Raw genomic sequence first — 14396 nt, forward strand, 5'->3', positions numbered from 1 at the left:
CTACTGTCTGTCCTGACTGTGTTCATTTCAAGGTTACTAGTCTGGCAAAAGGGGTAATATTGTGGACCAGAGCAAGCCGCTAAATACAACAGCGAGCTGTCAAAAAGTAAGCTTTGAGCACTTGGAACTCTCTGCTCCATGTTATGTGACAGCCTGGATAGAGGGTGGAGGGTCTGGGGGGTATGTATGACGGAATCCTTTTCTGCTCACTGGAAACTATCACAACACTGTTAATTGGCTAGACCCCAATACAAAATAAAAAGCTTTTCTTAAAAAGTAAGCTTTGAAGCAGTAAAGCCACTCCCTCAGCTTCAGATAAGCCCAGAGACCTTAGATTATGTAGATTCTCCCCTAGTCCACATTCTTCAGAGAACAAAACTCACCACAGTGGCAGACAGGCCCAAGTCACTGCCAAGTCATTACAACCACTGGTCCCCTGGCAGAGGTGATGGACTTTACTAAAAAATTTTGTTTCTACTTTAACATATTTTTAAAAAATAAAAAGAAAAAATCCATAATATACTCAATAGGATTTTGTATCACATGATAGGAGACATTTAGCATATGAATGTCATGAATATTGAGGTACATACAATTAAATCCTTGTTATAATGAGTTGAGTTTTACTATATTTGTTTTCATTTGAGGCCAAGAATTTAGCTAATAATATCAGACAACCTCAAAATCAAGTGCATTAGTAGACTGAGGAAACTGACTGAGATGCAAGAATTTTAGAGTGATTAAAGATTCCTTACCACCCATTAAAGGAAATAAGTCATAGACACGTGACGTATAGCACAGGGAAATAGTCAATAATATAATAATTCTGTATGGTACACAATCTATAAGAATACCAGATAACTATGTTGTATACCTGAAACTAATGTAAAAAAATGAATTTTTTTATGTAAAAAATGAACCATATTCAACCCAACTGTATTCCATGTGCTTTTATATTCTGGAGATAAACTATGAAGACCAGGGAAGGAGGAGCATTTCAATCAGGCACTTACTAGATTTGGTGAATGCTGCATTGACCTCACAGATGACAGGCTGGTCTGGTGCATGTACCCATACCCTTGAGAATGGCTTTGCTGGTAGGCTCCAGGAAGAACAGGTGCTGAACATTAAAGAGACACACACACACACACACACACACACAAAGAATCCTTAAAATGAGCCTCAGAGTACCCATCCCAAGCCCTCAAGTAACCCCATGCTCAGCTAGACAATTCTGGAGCAAAACGCCATTTTCAGTGTCATGTGAAATGTGAGCAGTAATGTTATAAGTGACCTCTAGGGTATTATAAATTTCAATCATTAAGGGAATATGTAGGTAATCAGTGTAACATGCAATCAAATATGTGTTAGAAATGCTTATAATGCTCTATTGCAGATGCTATATGTTGAAACAACACAAATAACAAAAATTCCCATAATTTCTTAAAAAGTTCATGTTTTCACTTGGCTGTGTGATCCTTGTAGGCATTTTCAAAAATAAAAATAAGAAATTTAAAGGATTTTACAGCAAAGACTTACTGTATAGCATAGAGAACTATACTCAATACTTTATAATAATCTAGAAAGGAAAAGAATCTGAAAAAGAAATAGATTTACATGTATATGTATAACTGAATCACTGTGATGTAAATTTGAAACTAACACAACATTGTAAATCAGCTATATGTCAATTTAAAAAAAAAGAAATTTAAAGGAATTTAATTGGATTGTTAGACCAGTGACAGGATATAAGTGTTTTCACAAAATATTGAATACTTAAACAATAGACACTTTCAGTATTTTGAGACATACTGCTGAATATTACCTTTACAAAGATGGTAAACATAGCATATGTTTAGAAACAAATGTTTGTTAAGCAGTTAATAATAAGTCTGTACCTTTTAAAGAAAATTTTATTTAGAATATATGAATCATATATATGAATCATATAATAAACATTTTATTTTGGCTATAAGTCAGTTGAATAAAGTTACAAAACCTTAGGAACCAAACCACTTAAAGAATTTCATAAACATTAAACTTCTACATAAAAAAAAGAGTATTCACTTAGTGCTAGTCTCACACTAATTAATAACATTCAAAAGACATAGTTCCTGTTTCGAAGAAAACAGAATTCTAGAGAAACTAATACAGAAGCTAGACAAAACCCCACAAAAATCAGTAGTATGTATTTGTAACCAGAATCACAGGCTATACATGAAGGTATTTTAGTAGGCATTCCCTTCATCATAGGACTTGTATGATACAAGTCCTATAAAAACCCACAATAGATTGTCCTGTTTGTTCAATCAGGCTGAGTATATAACATAATTATAATGGTTGATTTACTCAGGACATTATAATAAAAGAATAAAGCAGATGCAATTCTTGGTTATTATGAATAATTACTATTTTACAAGTGGCACACATTCTAATGATATATGAGAACATCAAACTTTAAAGAAGTTTAATCATCAGAAAGTAACAAATCATTACTGTATTCTCCATATAATAGTGATATTAGGTTAAATGGAGATTTTTAAAGTAGTTCTTGAATTAATTCATATTATAATGTTGTAATTGCATTTATTTAATGTCTTTCTAGAGAAAGCACTTAACTTGGATTGCAGTATATTTTAAAGTTATTAAACATCAAATACTTCAGAAAACAGCACTTTTTTTTTTTAGTCTATCTCAATACTTTTATTTTTATTTTTATTAGTTGGAGGCTAATTACTTCACAGCATTTCAGTGGGTTTTGTCATACATTGATATGAATCAGCCATAGAGTTACACGTATTCCCCATCCCGGTCCCCCCTCCCACCTCCCTCTCCACCCAATTCCTCTGGGTCTTCCCAGTGCACCAGGCCCGAGCACTTGACTCATGCATCCAACCTGGGCTGGTGATCTGTTTCACCATAGATAATATATATGCTGTTCTTTCGAAACATCCCACCCTCACCTTCTCCCACAGAGTTCAAAAGTCTGTTCTGTACTTCTGTGTCTCTTTTTCTAAAACAGCACTTTTTAACATTATCAACTCAGTTTAAATGTTTAATGTTAATAGACGTCAAGGATGTTGTCAAAATTCACTCATGAAAAAAAATAATTTCCATAAATACCTAGACCTAATTAATTAGCTGAGTAAAAAAGCTTTTCCTTGTGTTGGAAGCAGAAAGCACTGACCACTCATTTATTTTCTCCCTTGACTATCAGCAAATATTTAAAAGACTTCATGTGTTCACAGAGCTGACTCCCCTTCCTGTCACTTGGTAAGCCTGCATGGATGTGAACAATTCTCACTGTCCACTACATTCAAAGCATGCAGGCATTAGAAGAGTGACAAAACCAGTTTTCTTCCTATAGCTGTGATGGTCTTGGACACTTATCCTTTGCCCAATTAAAGAAATTGCTCAGGATACTTACAGCATTTCCTTAAATACATATTAATCAGTGACTCTAATTGCATCCCCAGGCTAGCACTTCTGGACTGGGTTTTTATCCATGTAAACAAGTCATTTCTTCATTATTATCTTAATCTATATGTGAATACTTAAGATTAAATAAGTAACCCTTTAAAATTAACTAAAATTAAAAATTAAACTTTCAATCCTTTGTCACACTATTTAACTATGACCTTTAAATTTTGATGTACAGAGTCAAGCACCATCTTCTTAAAATATTTGGGGAAAAAAATCAAGAAAGGACAATGATGAAAAAAACTCTTAAATATGCTATCTCATAGGCTGTAACACATTTAAATTTACACAGGTTTGGCACCCATCAGTATTGACAACTTAAGAAATGTTGTTTAAAAGTGTTCTCTAGATACAGAACCATAATTTGAAAAGATACATGTACTCCAGTGTTCACTGCAGCACTATTTACAATAGCCAAGATAGGGAAGCCACCTAAATGCCGATCAACAGAGGAATGGACAGAGAAGATGCGGCACATATATACAGTGGGATATCACTCAGCCATAAAGATGGAATTGTGCCACTCTCAGAGGTGTAGATGGATTAGAGACTGTCATAAAGAGTGATGTTCAGTCAAAAAGAGAAAAACAAATATCATATATTAACACACAAATGAGGACTTTAGAAAGGTGGTACAGATGGATTTATTTCCAGAACAGAAACAGAGTCAAAGATTTAGAAAACAAACTTATGATTACCAAAGCCAGAAGGAGAGAAGACTAAATTAAGAGACTGGGATTAACATATACACACGATCATACATAAAATTGATAATAAAGACCTATTGTGTAGATCAGGGAACTCTACTCAATATTCTTTAATAGCCTATATGAGAAAAGGTCTAAAATCTAAAAAAGAATGAATATATGTATAACTGATTTACTTTGTTGTACACCTAAAACTAACACAACATTGTAAACCAACTATACTCCAATAAAAATTGTTTTAAAAAGTGTTTTCTAGTTTTGGCATTTAAAAATGAAGTAAATTTGCTGCTGCTGCTGCTGCTAAGTTGCTTCAGTCGTGTCCAACTCTGTGCAACCCCTTAGACGGCAGGCTCCCCCGTCCACCAGGCTCCCCCGTCCCTGGGATTCTCCAGGCAAGAACACTGGACTGGGTTGCCATTTCCTTCTCCAATGCATGAAAGTGAAAAGTGAAAGTGAAGTCGCTCAGTTGTGTCCGACTCTTAGTGATCCATGGACTGCAGCCTACCAGGCTCCTCCATCCATGGGATTTTCCAGATAAGAGTACTGGAGTGGGGTGCCATTGCCTTCTCCGGAAGTAAATTTATGCCTACTCAATTGTTCAAATCTGACCTCCAAAAGGAATCTGTAGCTACTGTGAAATACAGAGGGAGAAGAAAGTATTTATCCTAAACATGCATGGATTGGAAAGAACAGAAGAGTTTAGAATGAGAAATCTCAGAGTAAATACAAACTATATCCTTATGGTCTCTTCTCACTCCTTTATTGATTATTTTCATCTCCCTCTCTGGCTATATTATTTAACACAAGTCCTTTTGGGGTTATCAAACTTGTTATCTACCTTATACTTGGTACAATAAAAGATTTTTTAGGAAGATCCTAATAGGACTATAAAAATATAACTGAGAGCTCAGAGGAATCAACTTACTAAAAGCAAATGCCTATTTAAAAGCAGGCACAAACATTGCTTTTTTATTGTTTTGCTACATGAATGTTTTTTATGAAACATAGGTGGAACAAGCAAAAGGAAATTTCAAGCAGTTGCTCTGAAAATTGGGTTTATTCCTTAATAAAATTTGAGCAAAAGATGAGTATGAGATATTGTTCATGAAAATATGGAATTCAATCAGTTTTGCAAAAGCAAGATATTAGGCTAATTTTGCAATGAACAAGAATTTCTTAAGAAAGAGAACACACAGTGCCTTCCTTATTACACTAGTGGTCAGTCCCCACGCACACTGGTACAGATGATGCTAAAGACTCTTGATGCTTAACCTCAAGAGTCTTGAGGTTAAGCAGTTCTATTAAGGCAACCACAAAACATGAAAGTGTGACTCAACTTCCATTTCACATTGATAAACCAGAGATTGACCAGAGATCTGGAAGCTGACTAAAGCTCTGCAGATTTGGGGCTCTATTTGAATGTCCTGTAATATTTATAAGGGTTTCCCAGGTGGCACTAGTGGCAAAGAACACACCTGCCAATCAAGAGACATAAGAGAGATCGGGAGGGTCCCCTAAGGAGGACATGACAATCTACTCCAGTGTTCGTGCCTGGGAAATTCCATGAACAGAGGAGACTAGAGGAGTACAGTCCATGGGGTTGCAAAGAGTCAGACAAGACTGAAGCAAGTTAGCATGAATGCGTGCATAGTATTTATAAAATCGAAATTTCTCTTCTAGTGCCCAATAAATTCTTCCATAAACAGCCAATACTAATATTTTCTATTTAATGTCTAGTCTTACAATGGAAGGAAAGAAAATCAAGGTAAAGAAGTAGACAGAAAAAAAAAAAAAAAGAAGTAGACAGGAAGACCATAAAACAGAAGGTGAAAATGTATGAAGAAAAATCTTTAGGAGTCTTCAGAAATCTGAAACTAGAAAAATAAGGAAATACATGCAAACACATGAAGATTAGAGTAAATGAACCCAAAAAATTAATGAAAAAAAAGTAGAATTACCTCAATTAGCAGTAGAAAAAGCACACCCAAAAATGTCCCATCTGGGGTAGGTACCCAGAGTAAGCAGCAGAAGAAAAGGAGTTAATTATAGAGGTGTCCTCCATGTGCCTGGTGCTTTATATATTGCCCCTTAGCAAAACAGAACAACCCTCTAATACAGGTGTCACTGTATTTCCACTTTATAGAATAAAAATCCAGAGGCTGGGAGGTTAACCAGGAAGGCATCAGAACAACCATCTCTGCACAGTGACCACAATAAAAGTCTCAGATCCTTACAGACAGAGTGGAGGTTTTGACAGCCTCACAATGACTATAGAGTAATAGTAGATATCCAAATTTCAAATGCAGAACATAAAAATAAATATCATGCTGTACTGATGTATTGGCCAGGTATAAAACCTTTTGGGCTGGTACAAAAACACCAGACTAAGTGGCTTAACCAACATCATTTCTTTCTCACAGTTCTGGAAGCTGGGAAGTCCAAAGTAAAGCATGAGCAGGTTTGGTGTCTGGTGAGGATCTGCTTCCTGATTCACAGAAGGCTATCTTTTCACTGAGTCCTTTACATGGTAGGAGGGGGAGAGGGTGATGGAACCATGTTGGGTCTCTTCTGTTTTTATTACTTATTTATCGATATGCGGGGGGGTCTCTTTCATATAAGGGCACTAAACCCATTCACGAGAACTCCACCCTCACAAACTAATCACCTCCCAAGGGCCACATCACCATCATATTGGGGGTAAGGATTTCAATACATGAATTTGGAGGGACACAAGCATTTAGTCCATGGCTACTACAGACAACATGCACAGAGAAAATAAATTGGGGGTTTACTTAAAGGCATTTTTAAAAAATCTAGAATAAGGAGAAAATCAGCCCTCAGGAATTTTCCAGTAAAGAATACAAGATGCAATGAAATCATCATATTTTCTAACACCTGTATCCCCACAAATTCATGTGTTGAATCCTATTCCCAAAATGTGGTGGTATTTGGAGATGGGGACTTTGGGGTGATTAGGTCATGAGAATGGAGCTCTCATGAATGGGATAAGTGTCCTTATTTGTGGGGACAAATATTTAACCCAGGACTCAAGGAGCAACTGGGGATTGTGGGAAGAAAGCTGAGCCAAAAGAAGCTCATTGCAGGATAACTGAGGGGCTAACACTCCTGGTGAGGCAAGCACCACGTTGCACCAATGATGGAGGGGTGGACAAAGACCCCACTTTTGGGATGTTGACCAGGGCAGGGCCATCTGAGAGGAAATGTAGACTTTGCAGCCAAAAAATGTCTTTCCAATAATAAAATTTCCCTTTCCTCCCAGAGAAGACTTGTTTCCTAATTGGGTTACTATAGATAGTGTCTCCCTGTGGGGCAAAAGTTGGGCAGGTTTGCTAGTAATCCTCTTACATGACTGCGAGTTTCCTAAGCTTAGCCCTTCTCAGCTGAGACAAATAGCCTCTGCGTGCTCAGCATCTACCTGGGCTTGCACCCACGACCCGCTGCCTTATCTTCCTTGGAACTCAGAGGGTGGAGGGGCACAGGGAATCGGAATCCTTGCCACATGAAGCCCGTGCTGCCTGCTGTGTTGTGGATATAAAGGTTTCTTTGTTTTCTTACCAGCTGGATTTATGGAAGTGTGGCAAGAGAGCCCTGCAGCCACACTGCGCTTTGGGACTGCTTGATCACTTGATTAAACAGTAGCAATCTGTGATTATATTTTCTTTTGTGTATAATTTTTTCCTGGAGGTAACAGTTAACCTCTTTTATTATTCACACTGTTCTAAGCATTCGGAATACATTTTTTAAAACTGTCTTTGCAAAACCAAAAATTATCTCTCAAGCCAATGCTACATTCCTAACGACTTTTCCTCCACGTCATCTTTGTTTTAATTTTCTAGTTGTATGTGAATTTTATTACTACAAGGTAATGTAAATCTCTTTTAGGAAAAGCAGTACCCATGAAGATGTCTAAGCACCTAGATATGAGCCTCTGTGAAACCTAACAGGGAAAAGATGTAACATAGGAATACAAAATACAAATACAATAAAATTTGAATAATATAAACAAAATGCTTACAACTAGGGGGACTGACTCAGCTTGCGACTTTCTCAGGTTTTGCACCAACAGCTCTGCTTCCCAGGAACCCTCTTAGTCTTGGGTAAATTGGCACGCTCGGTCCCTCTCCTTAAACATTGCGGGGCCCTGTGTCTAGAGTGTCACGTACACAAACTGGTGGAATCGTCACCGCTTTACAGACAGGAAATGCCCACTTTACAGACAGCAAGTCCAAAGGTTAGCAAGATTCAGCAACTTGGTCAAAAATATCAGAGTCACATAGGAGCTAGTATTTAAATACTAACAGTCTGACTCCAGAAATTAAACTCTGGGCTGTACCACATCAACATGATCATGTGCGAAATGACAAGATAGCAAAAGATGCATCTACAAATATGCATTATGAATTCCGAAATGTGGAAGAGCTCTACGGTGTGGAGAGGAGCTTCCAGATATGGAGAGGGCCTGACCTTAAGTCAGAAGAGTCAGCATCAACCACACACTCCCACCAGTGGGGCAGATGGGAGCGAGAGGGAGGGGAAGAAAACAGAAAGAGGTCTAATGGGGAGAAGCACAAGGCAGGCTTCTCATGATCTCAGAGGCAACTCCAGCTGTCACTGACTTTTTGTGGTAAACGTAGGGTACAAACTCCACAAGAAGCTCCCATGTCTGTGGTTGATGAGGTGTGCCTGAACATCCCTGGAATGAATTATAGTGAGGATAATTCATTCACTTTTGGAAAAACAAGCTGAAATCACAGATAGTAGAATCACTTCTGAAGCAACAGCTTGTATATATCTTTAAGGATCATTCTGGCCTCTGCTAAGTCTCTGGTCTGTGCATGTGAATGTGTGCTTAATCGTCTTCCTGTGGCCAATACTATCCTACGTTACCCAGGGTGACTGTCATTCAGTCACCTGACCCTGTTTGAATAATGTCAAGTCTATGTTCAAGTCACATCTCTTAATATGACATGAGCTACTTTTCCAGTAAGCAGCAAAGACCCCCATCATGTTGCCATCTAGCAATTTTCAAAACCATCCTGTAGAAACAGCCTGAAAAATGTGACTGCCTCAAGTCATCATCAGTATAGTGACAAATCGATTCCCACAGACATAGCAAGAATCTAGCCAAAAATACAATTAAGCTCAGGAGACTACCTAACCATTTTCTTCCCTAAACTTAAATGACAGACTTAAAATGTTGCTTCAATCAAATATATTGGCTAGTTAAATATTCCTAATTACTTGTTCACCACAAAAGGAAAAAAATATATGAATTATGTACTTTTTAGAACCATGCATACACACACACATACATTTGGCCATTTTATTTATATATTTGGCTTAGTTGTCTCAAGTAAGAACTTCTGAAATATTGTTTTGGGACTCTGCAATTCCTAAATGTTGAAAAAGACACAAAATTAGTTATAAGTTAAATTATCTTCCAGCTAAATTTAATTAGTCTCAAAAACCCAGAAAAGCAATACGTTTTGATTTCAAAGCTAACTGTTTTTTCTCTGGAAAACTTCAGTCTGTGAATGGCTGAACTGACAGAATTGAGCTATGACATAATGTGGTTTTAATAGAAATAGAATGCTTTGGATTGAAGAATATCTGCTATTTTGCTTCAGAATAATCTAGTCAATTCATTCCTATATTTACATTTGAATTTCAACTTGCATAGTTTTTTTTTCTCAGATATATTTCTAAATTTTAGCTATCAAAGCCAGAATAATCTCCCCAGCTATAACCATAACCCAAACCACAAATACAAGCAGGTCTGTCACTGATGGAAAAGGAAATAATTTCTGCTCCAAATTAGAAAGTCTTTAATAATATTCTCAAGGCACAAAATCCACATTGCACATATCTGTATCTACAGTCACATGCACACAGTCCTCCAAAATAAGACAAAAGAAAAAAAGGAATGCACACTGTGGATATGTACGTGGTTTCCTGACAAGAACTATACAATTTGGGGCAGTTCTCTCATAAGACGAAAGCAATAAAGAACTTAAGGACAGAAGGTAGATAGGGACACTGTTTCCATTTATGTAAGCCATACCACCGAGACTAGCTATTGCACACAAATTATGCCATGACTGAAAAGTCATCTCATAGCAAATCCCAATTTTCCTCAGTGACCACTACTGATGATATTGTATAAATCAATCTTACATAGCAAGATTCATAATTATTCAAGTACAATGAAAGAAAATCTCACTACACTATTGAAGAAGCAATTCTGTAAATACTTATTGATCAATATATGTAATATATTCTTAAAGATATAAAACTGGATTATGTATTTAGTTTATTCTAGCACTAATAAAATACTAACTCTTAAGGAACATCATCAATTGATGAGGACTTCCTGAATAGTTTTACATTAGACTGCCTTAGTAACAAGTCACACTAAATATCACATCTAGGCACGTCCCCAGTATTGATTACATTTGCGAATAAGCAGGTGTGTTTTTCAACCAATGAAAAAACATTTATCAAACTGACGCAATGTGCCCCTGATATGATTTGAAGATAGGGAGATGTGGAAAACTTAATGTCAAGGAATGTCTGGTTTTCCCAGAGCCCAAGCTCTAAGTTCAAGGTGAGTGGTGGGGGCCAGAGAAATAAACAGGTATGAAGAGTCCCAGTCAGGTAGGGAGGTGAACAAGGGGTCATTGTGATCAAGGCACACATTTATAAGCACACTGAGACAGGCTCTAGGAAAGTGCCTGACAGAATAGTAAATAAATTCGGTGTACAAAGGTCAGGTATATGGTGTAAGATAAAGATCAAGAACCAGAATGTCTGAGAAATGCAGCATAAACAGAGTGTCTGGGAGGAGGGCAGAGATTAGACAAAAAGAAGTACGAAATCTGGGCACAAGAAAAGCAGGACATAACAAGGAGCCTGGATGGCAGGAGCTAATGAGAAAAACGAAGACCAGAAACTCGATCCATAGCCCAGCTGTATCAGCCTGTGGACATTTTAAGTAGTTCCTGTAAAGTCACGATCAAACCCCTATGACCTACTAGCCTGGGGCTTGGGGCAGGAGGATGTGGGCACCTGGATGAAACAGGAAGTTGGGGGAGAAGAGGGAAATTTGTGACTACAAAGGTAAGATTATAACTTGGTTGTTTTATGTGTAAGACAGAAATGTAATTATATATGTACACTCAATCTATTATCCAACTTGGACCTCAATTTAGATCTATATAAAAACCAAAACTACCACTTCCCATCTTCATTGCTAACATTTAACAATACTTAATAATAGATAATAATAAAATACTAAACAAAAAGCAAGAATGCCCAATCTCTACATGTAGCCACTTACAATTTATAAAGTTCTTTCAAAGCTTACTCATTTGACACAGATGTTATAGCCACATTTATATCCTTCTTGATGATCAAACCTTCTCTTTTTCCCAATCAACTTAGCTTCACAGGAAATATATTTTTAAAGTTTTATTGTTTGCTACTTCAAGTGTCAGATGGTTCTCCTTCAGACACATATGGAATCCTTTGATTTAATTTTGGCAAATCAATGAAAGACACATGTGTATCTTGGAACAAGTGCTATTCATTAGTATTTGATCCTTTCCCCAACTTCACACTCAGAAAAGGAAACTTATGACATTTCTTTCATTCCAAGTCTATTGATACTAGGAATATGAGTCTCTCTAAGGAATTCAAATTCAGTCAGAGCCCTGAACCTTTTTCTTGGGGGAGCAACAGAACTAATGAAGAGTTTCTAACAATTTACATTGTGTGTTTTCTTTTTTCCCAGGCTAGATGTACTGACTAAATGGCTAAATATAATTATGTAATATTCTACTAACTGGATTTTATATTATAAAGGAATCATTTGTTTTCCTATAGATTAGTTTCACCACAGAAATTCAGTATTTCAATCAACTCCTTAAACCTTCCTAAACTTAAAGTGAAAGTGAAAGTGTTAGTTGCTCAGTCATGTCCAACTCTTTGTGCCCCCAAGGACCATAGCCCACCAGGCTCTTTGTGACCTCATGACTGCAGCCTACCAGGTTTCTCTGTCCATAGAATTCTCCAGGCAAGCAGGTAACTATTCCCTTCTCCAGGGATCTTCCCAACCCAAGGATCAAACACTGGTCTCCCACACTCAGGCAGATTCTTTAGCATCTGAGTCAGTAGAGAAGCCCTAAACTTTAAATGAAGATATTAAACCATCACTTTTTTGACAGATTGTAGCAGACATCTCAAAACCAGATGGGAAACAACAGTCAAATACACAGAAGGGAAATAATATAACTGGGATTCTCTTGTTGAATGTACTTTACTTACAGAAGTCAGGCTGGGAAGGATTGGATTTTTTTTCAGGGGATTAAGGGTTGTCAATCAGTAATCACAAAACTGAATTAGTGGCAAAAATAGAAATACTGGAAAGCTAATTTTAAATGAAGGCAAAGAGTTTAAAATCCAGAGTGTATTTTCTTGTAGGTTGTTCTGGTTATCTAATCTTAAAAATGCTCATCACTGAAAACCGGTAACCTGAACTTGGGACAGAAAACCATCTATAATTCATAAGACAGAAATCTTCAGTGGGAAAAGAGAATCAACAGAAAAATTAATGTGAATACTGGGCAAAGTATTGTGGCTTTACGGACACTATTCATATGAAAAGATATTTAGAAACACTGCTGATTGGATACATACCCATCCCTTTCAAAATACACTAGCAGTTTATTATTGTGCCTGCGTTTAACATTTCTGCTCCCAGTTTCATAGCAGAGTTAGCTCTCCATGAGGTCTATCGTCCTTCAGGAACTTAAGGCCGATCCTAGTGTCTTCACTGAGCCTAGGAAAGCGATGGCTTGTTCTAGCTCTTACTGAGCACTCCTGGTCCTGTGCCAGGCACCGGAAGGAAAGCCACATGGTCCGTTCAGTTCTCTGTCTCCATGTACTTCATGATCGAACAAGAAGCTAGAGAACACCGAGAGAGGAGCCATAAAAGGCATGAATTTCAGAATTCTGATGGGCACTTCTACTCCATTGAGTCCCTACTGAGAACAGATGTCCTCAATAAACAAAACACTGAGGGAAAATTATTTATATGAGAATGGAAGTGTTAATGTAGGAATAATTTACTGATGTCTTGGTTATGAAAGGTCATTAGCTGACTCAGGTTTTGTAATAAACCTAGGTCTCAATGCTACATTCTGGTGATACATTCCATATGACTTCTTTTTAAAAAACTATAATAAGAATTATTATTGCACTGCTACATTCAAGTCAAATGAACTTTAATTAACACTAATAAATTAAAGACTAATGCCAAGTTTTAGAGATTTAACACATGCAGCAAAGCTGTTTCTTTAAATTTCAGATCAAATTTAAGTAGAATATATTTATATATTCTACAATATGCATGAGTGTCTAATATGAGGTCTAAACTGCACCTACAGTTTACAGTACTGTATTACACACTTTAAAATATTTTAAAAGGGTAGTTCTCATGTTAAATGTTCTTATCACAACACACAAATATACACCCAAAAGAACACAAGGAAATTTTTAGAGGTGGTATACATGTTCATCACCTTAATGTAGTGACAGTATCACAGGCATATGTGCATGTCTGAACTAATCAAAATTTATAGATTATATAGGTGCTAAATTTATATGTCAATTATGACTCAATAGAGCTTAAAAAAATTATAGAGAAAAATAAAACAAGGCAAAGGGATAGTTATGGATGTCTGTGGGTTGAGAGATTTTGAGGTACAGTAAGCAAGGAAACCCTTTCTGATTTGTTTTTGCTGTCATTGGCTAACTCATGTCTGACTCGGTGACCCCCTGGACTGCAGCATGCCAGGATTCCCTGTCCTTCACTATTTCCTGGAGTTGGCTCAAACTCATGTCTATTGAGTTGGTGATGCCATCTAACCATCTCATCCTCTGTCACCCCCTTCTCCTTTCTGATTAGTTGACATTTAATCAAAGACCTGAAGGAAGTGAGCAAACCACAGAAATATCTGGGATAGGATGTTCCAGACAAAGGCATCAGAGATTGCCAAGGCCCACATGTGAGAACACCTAACACCAATAGCCCAGAGGTCTGTGTGGCTGGAGCAGGTGGTCCAGGAGAAGATAAACAGGGGACAAGACCAAGGGCCAGACCATTTGACACTTTGTAGACTGCATCTTGGT

General features: G+C 37.1%; 1 protein-coding gene across 2 annotated transcripts in view; it reads right to left on the minus strand.

Annotated features, from left to right (window-relative positions):
• Positions 1-14396, minus strand: part of NEBL (nebulette) — a 363997-nt gene that overhangs the window by 6157 nt on the left and 343444 nt on the right. For both annotated transcript variants that reach the window (XM_065921075.1, XM_065921074.1), the window contains one exon: positions 1014-1120. In XM_065921075.1, the coding sequence (XP_065777147.1) occupies positions 1014-1120 (107 nt within the window). The remainder of the gene's footprint in view (positions 1-1013; positions 1121-14396) is intronic.

Source organism: Muntiacus reevesi, chromosome 2, assembly GCF_963930625.1.
Source record: "Muntiacus reevesi chromosome 2, mMunRee1.1, whole genome shotgun sequence".
In the NCBI taxonomy this organism is placed as follows: domain Eukaryota; kingdom Metazoa; phylum Chordata; class Mammalia; order Artiodactyla; family Cervidae; genus Muntiacus; species Muntiacus reevesi.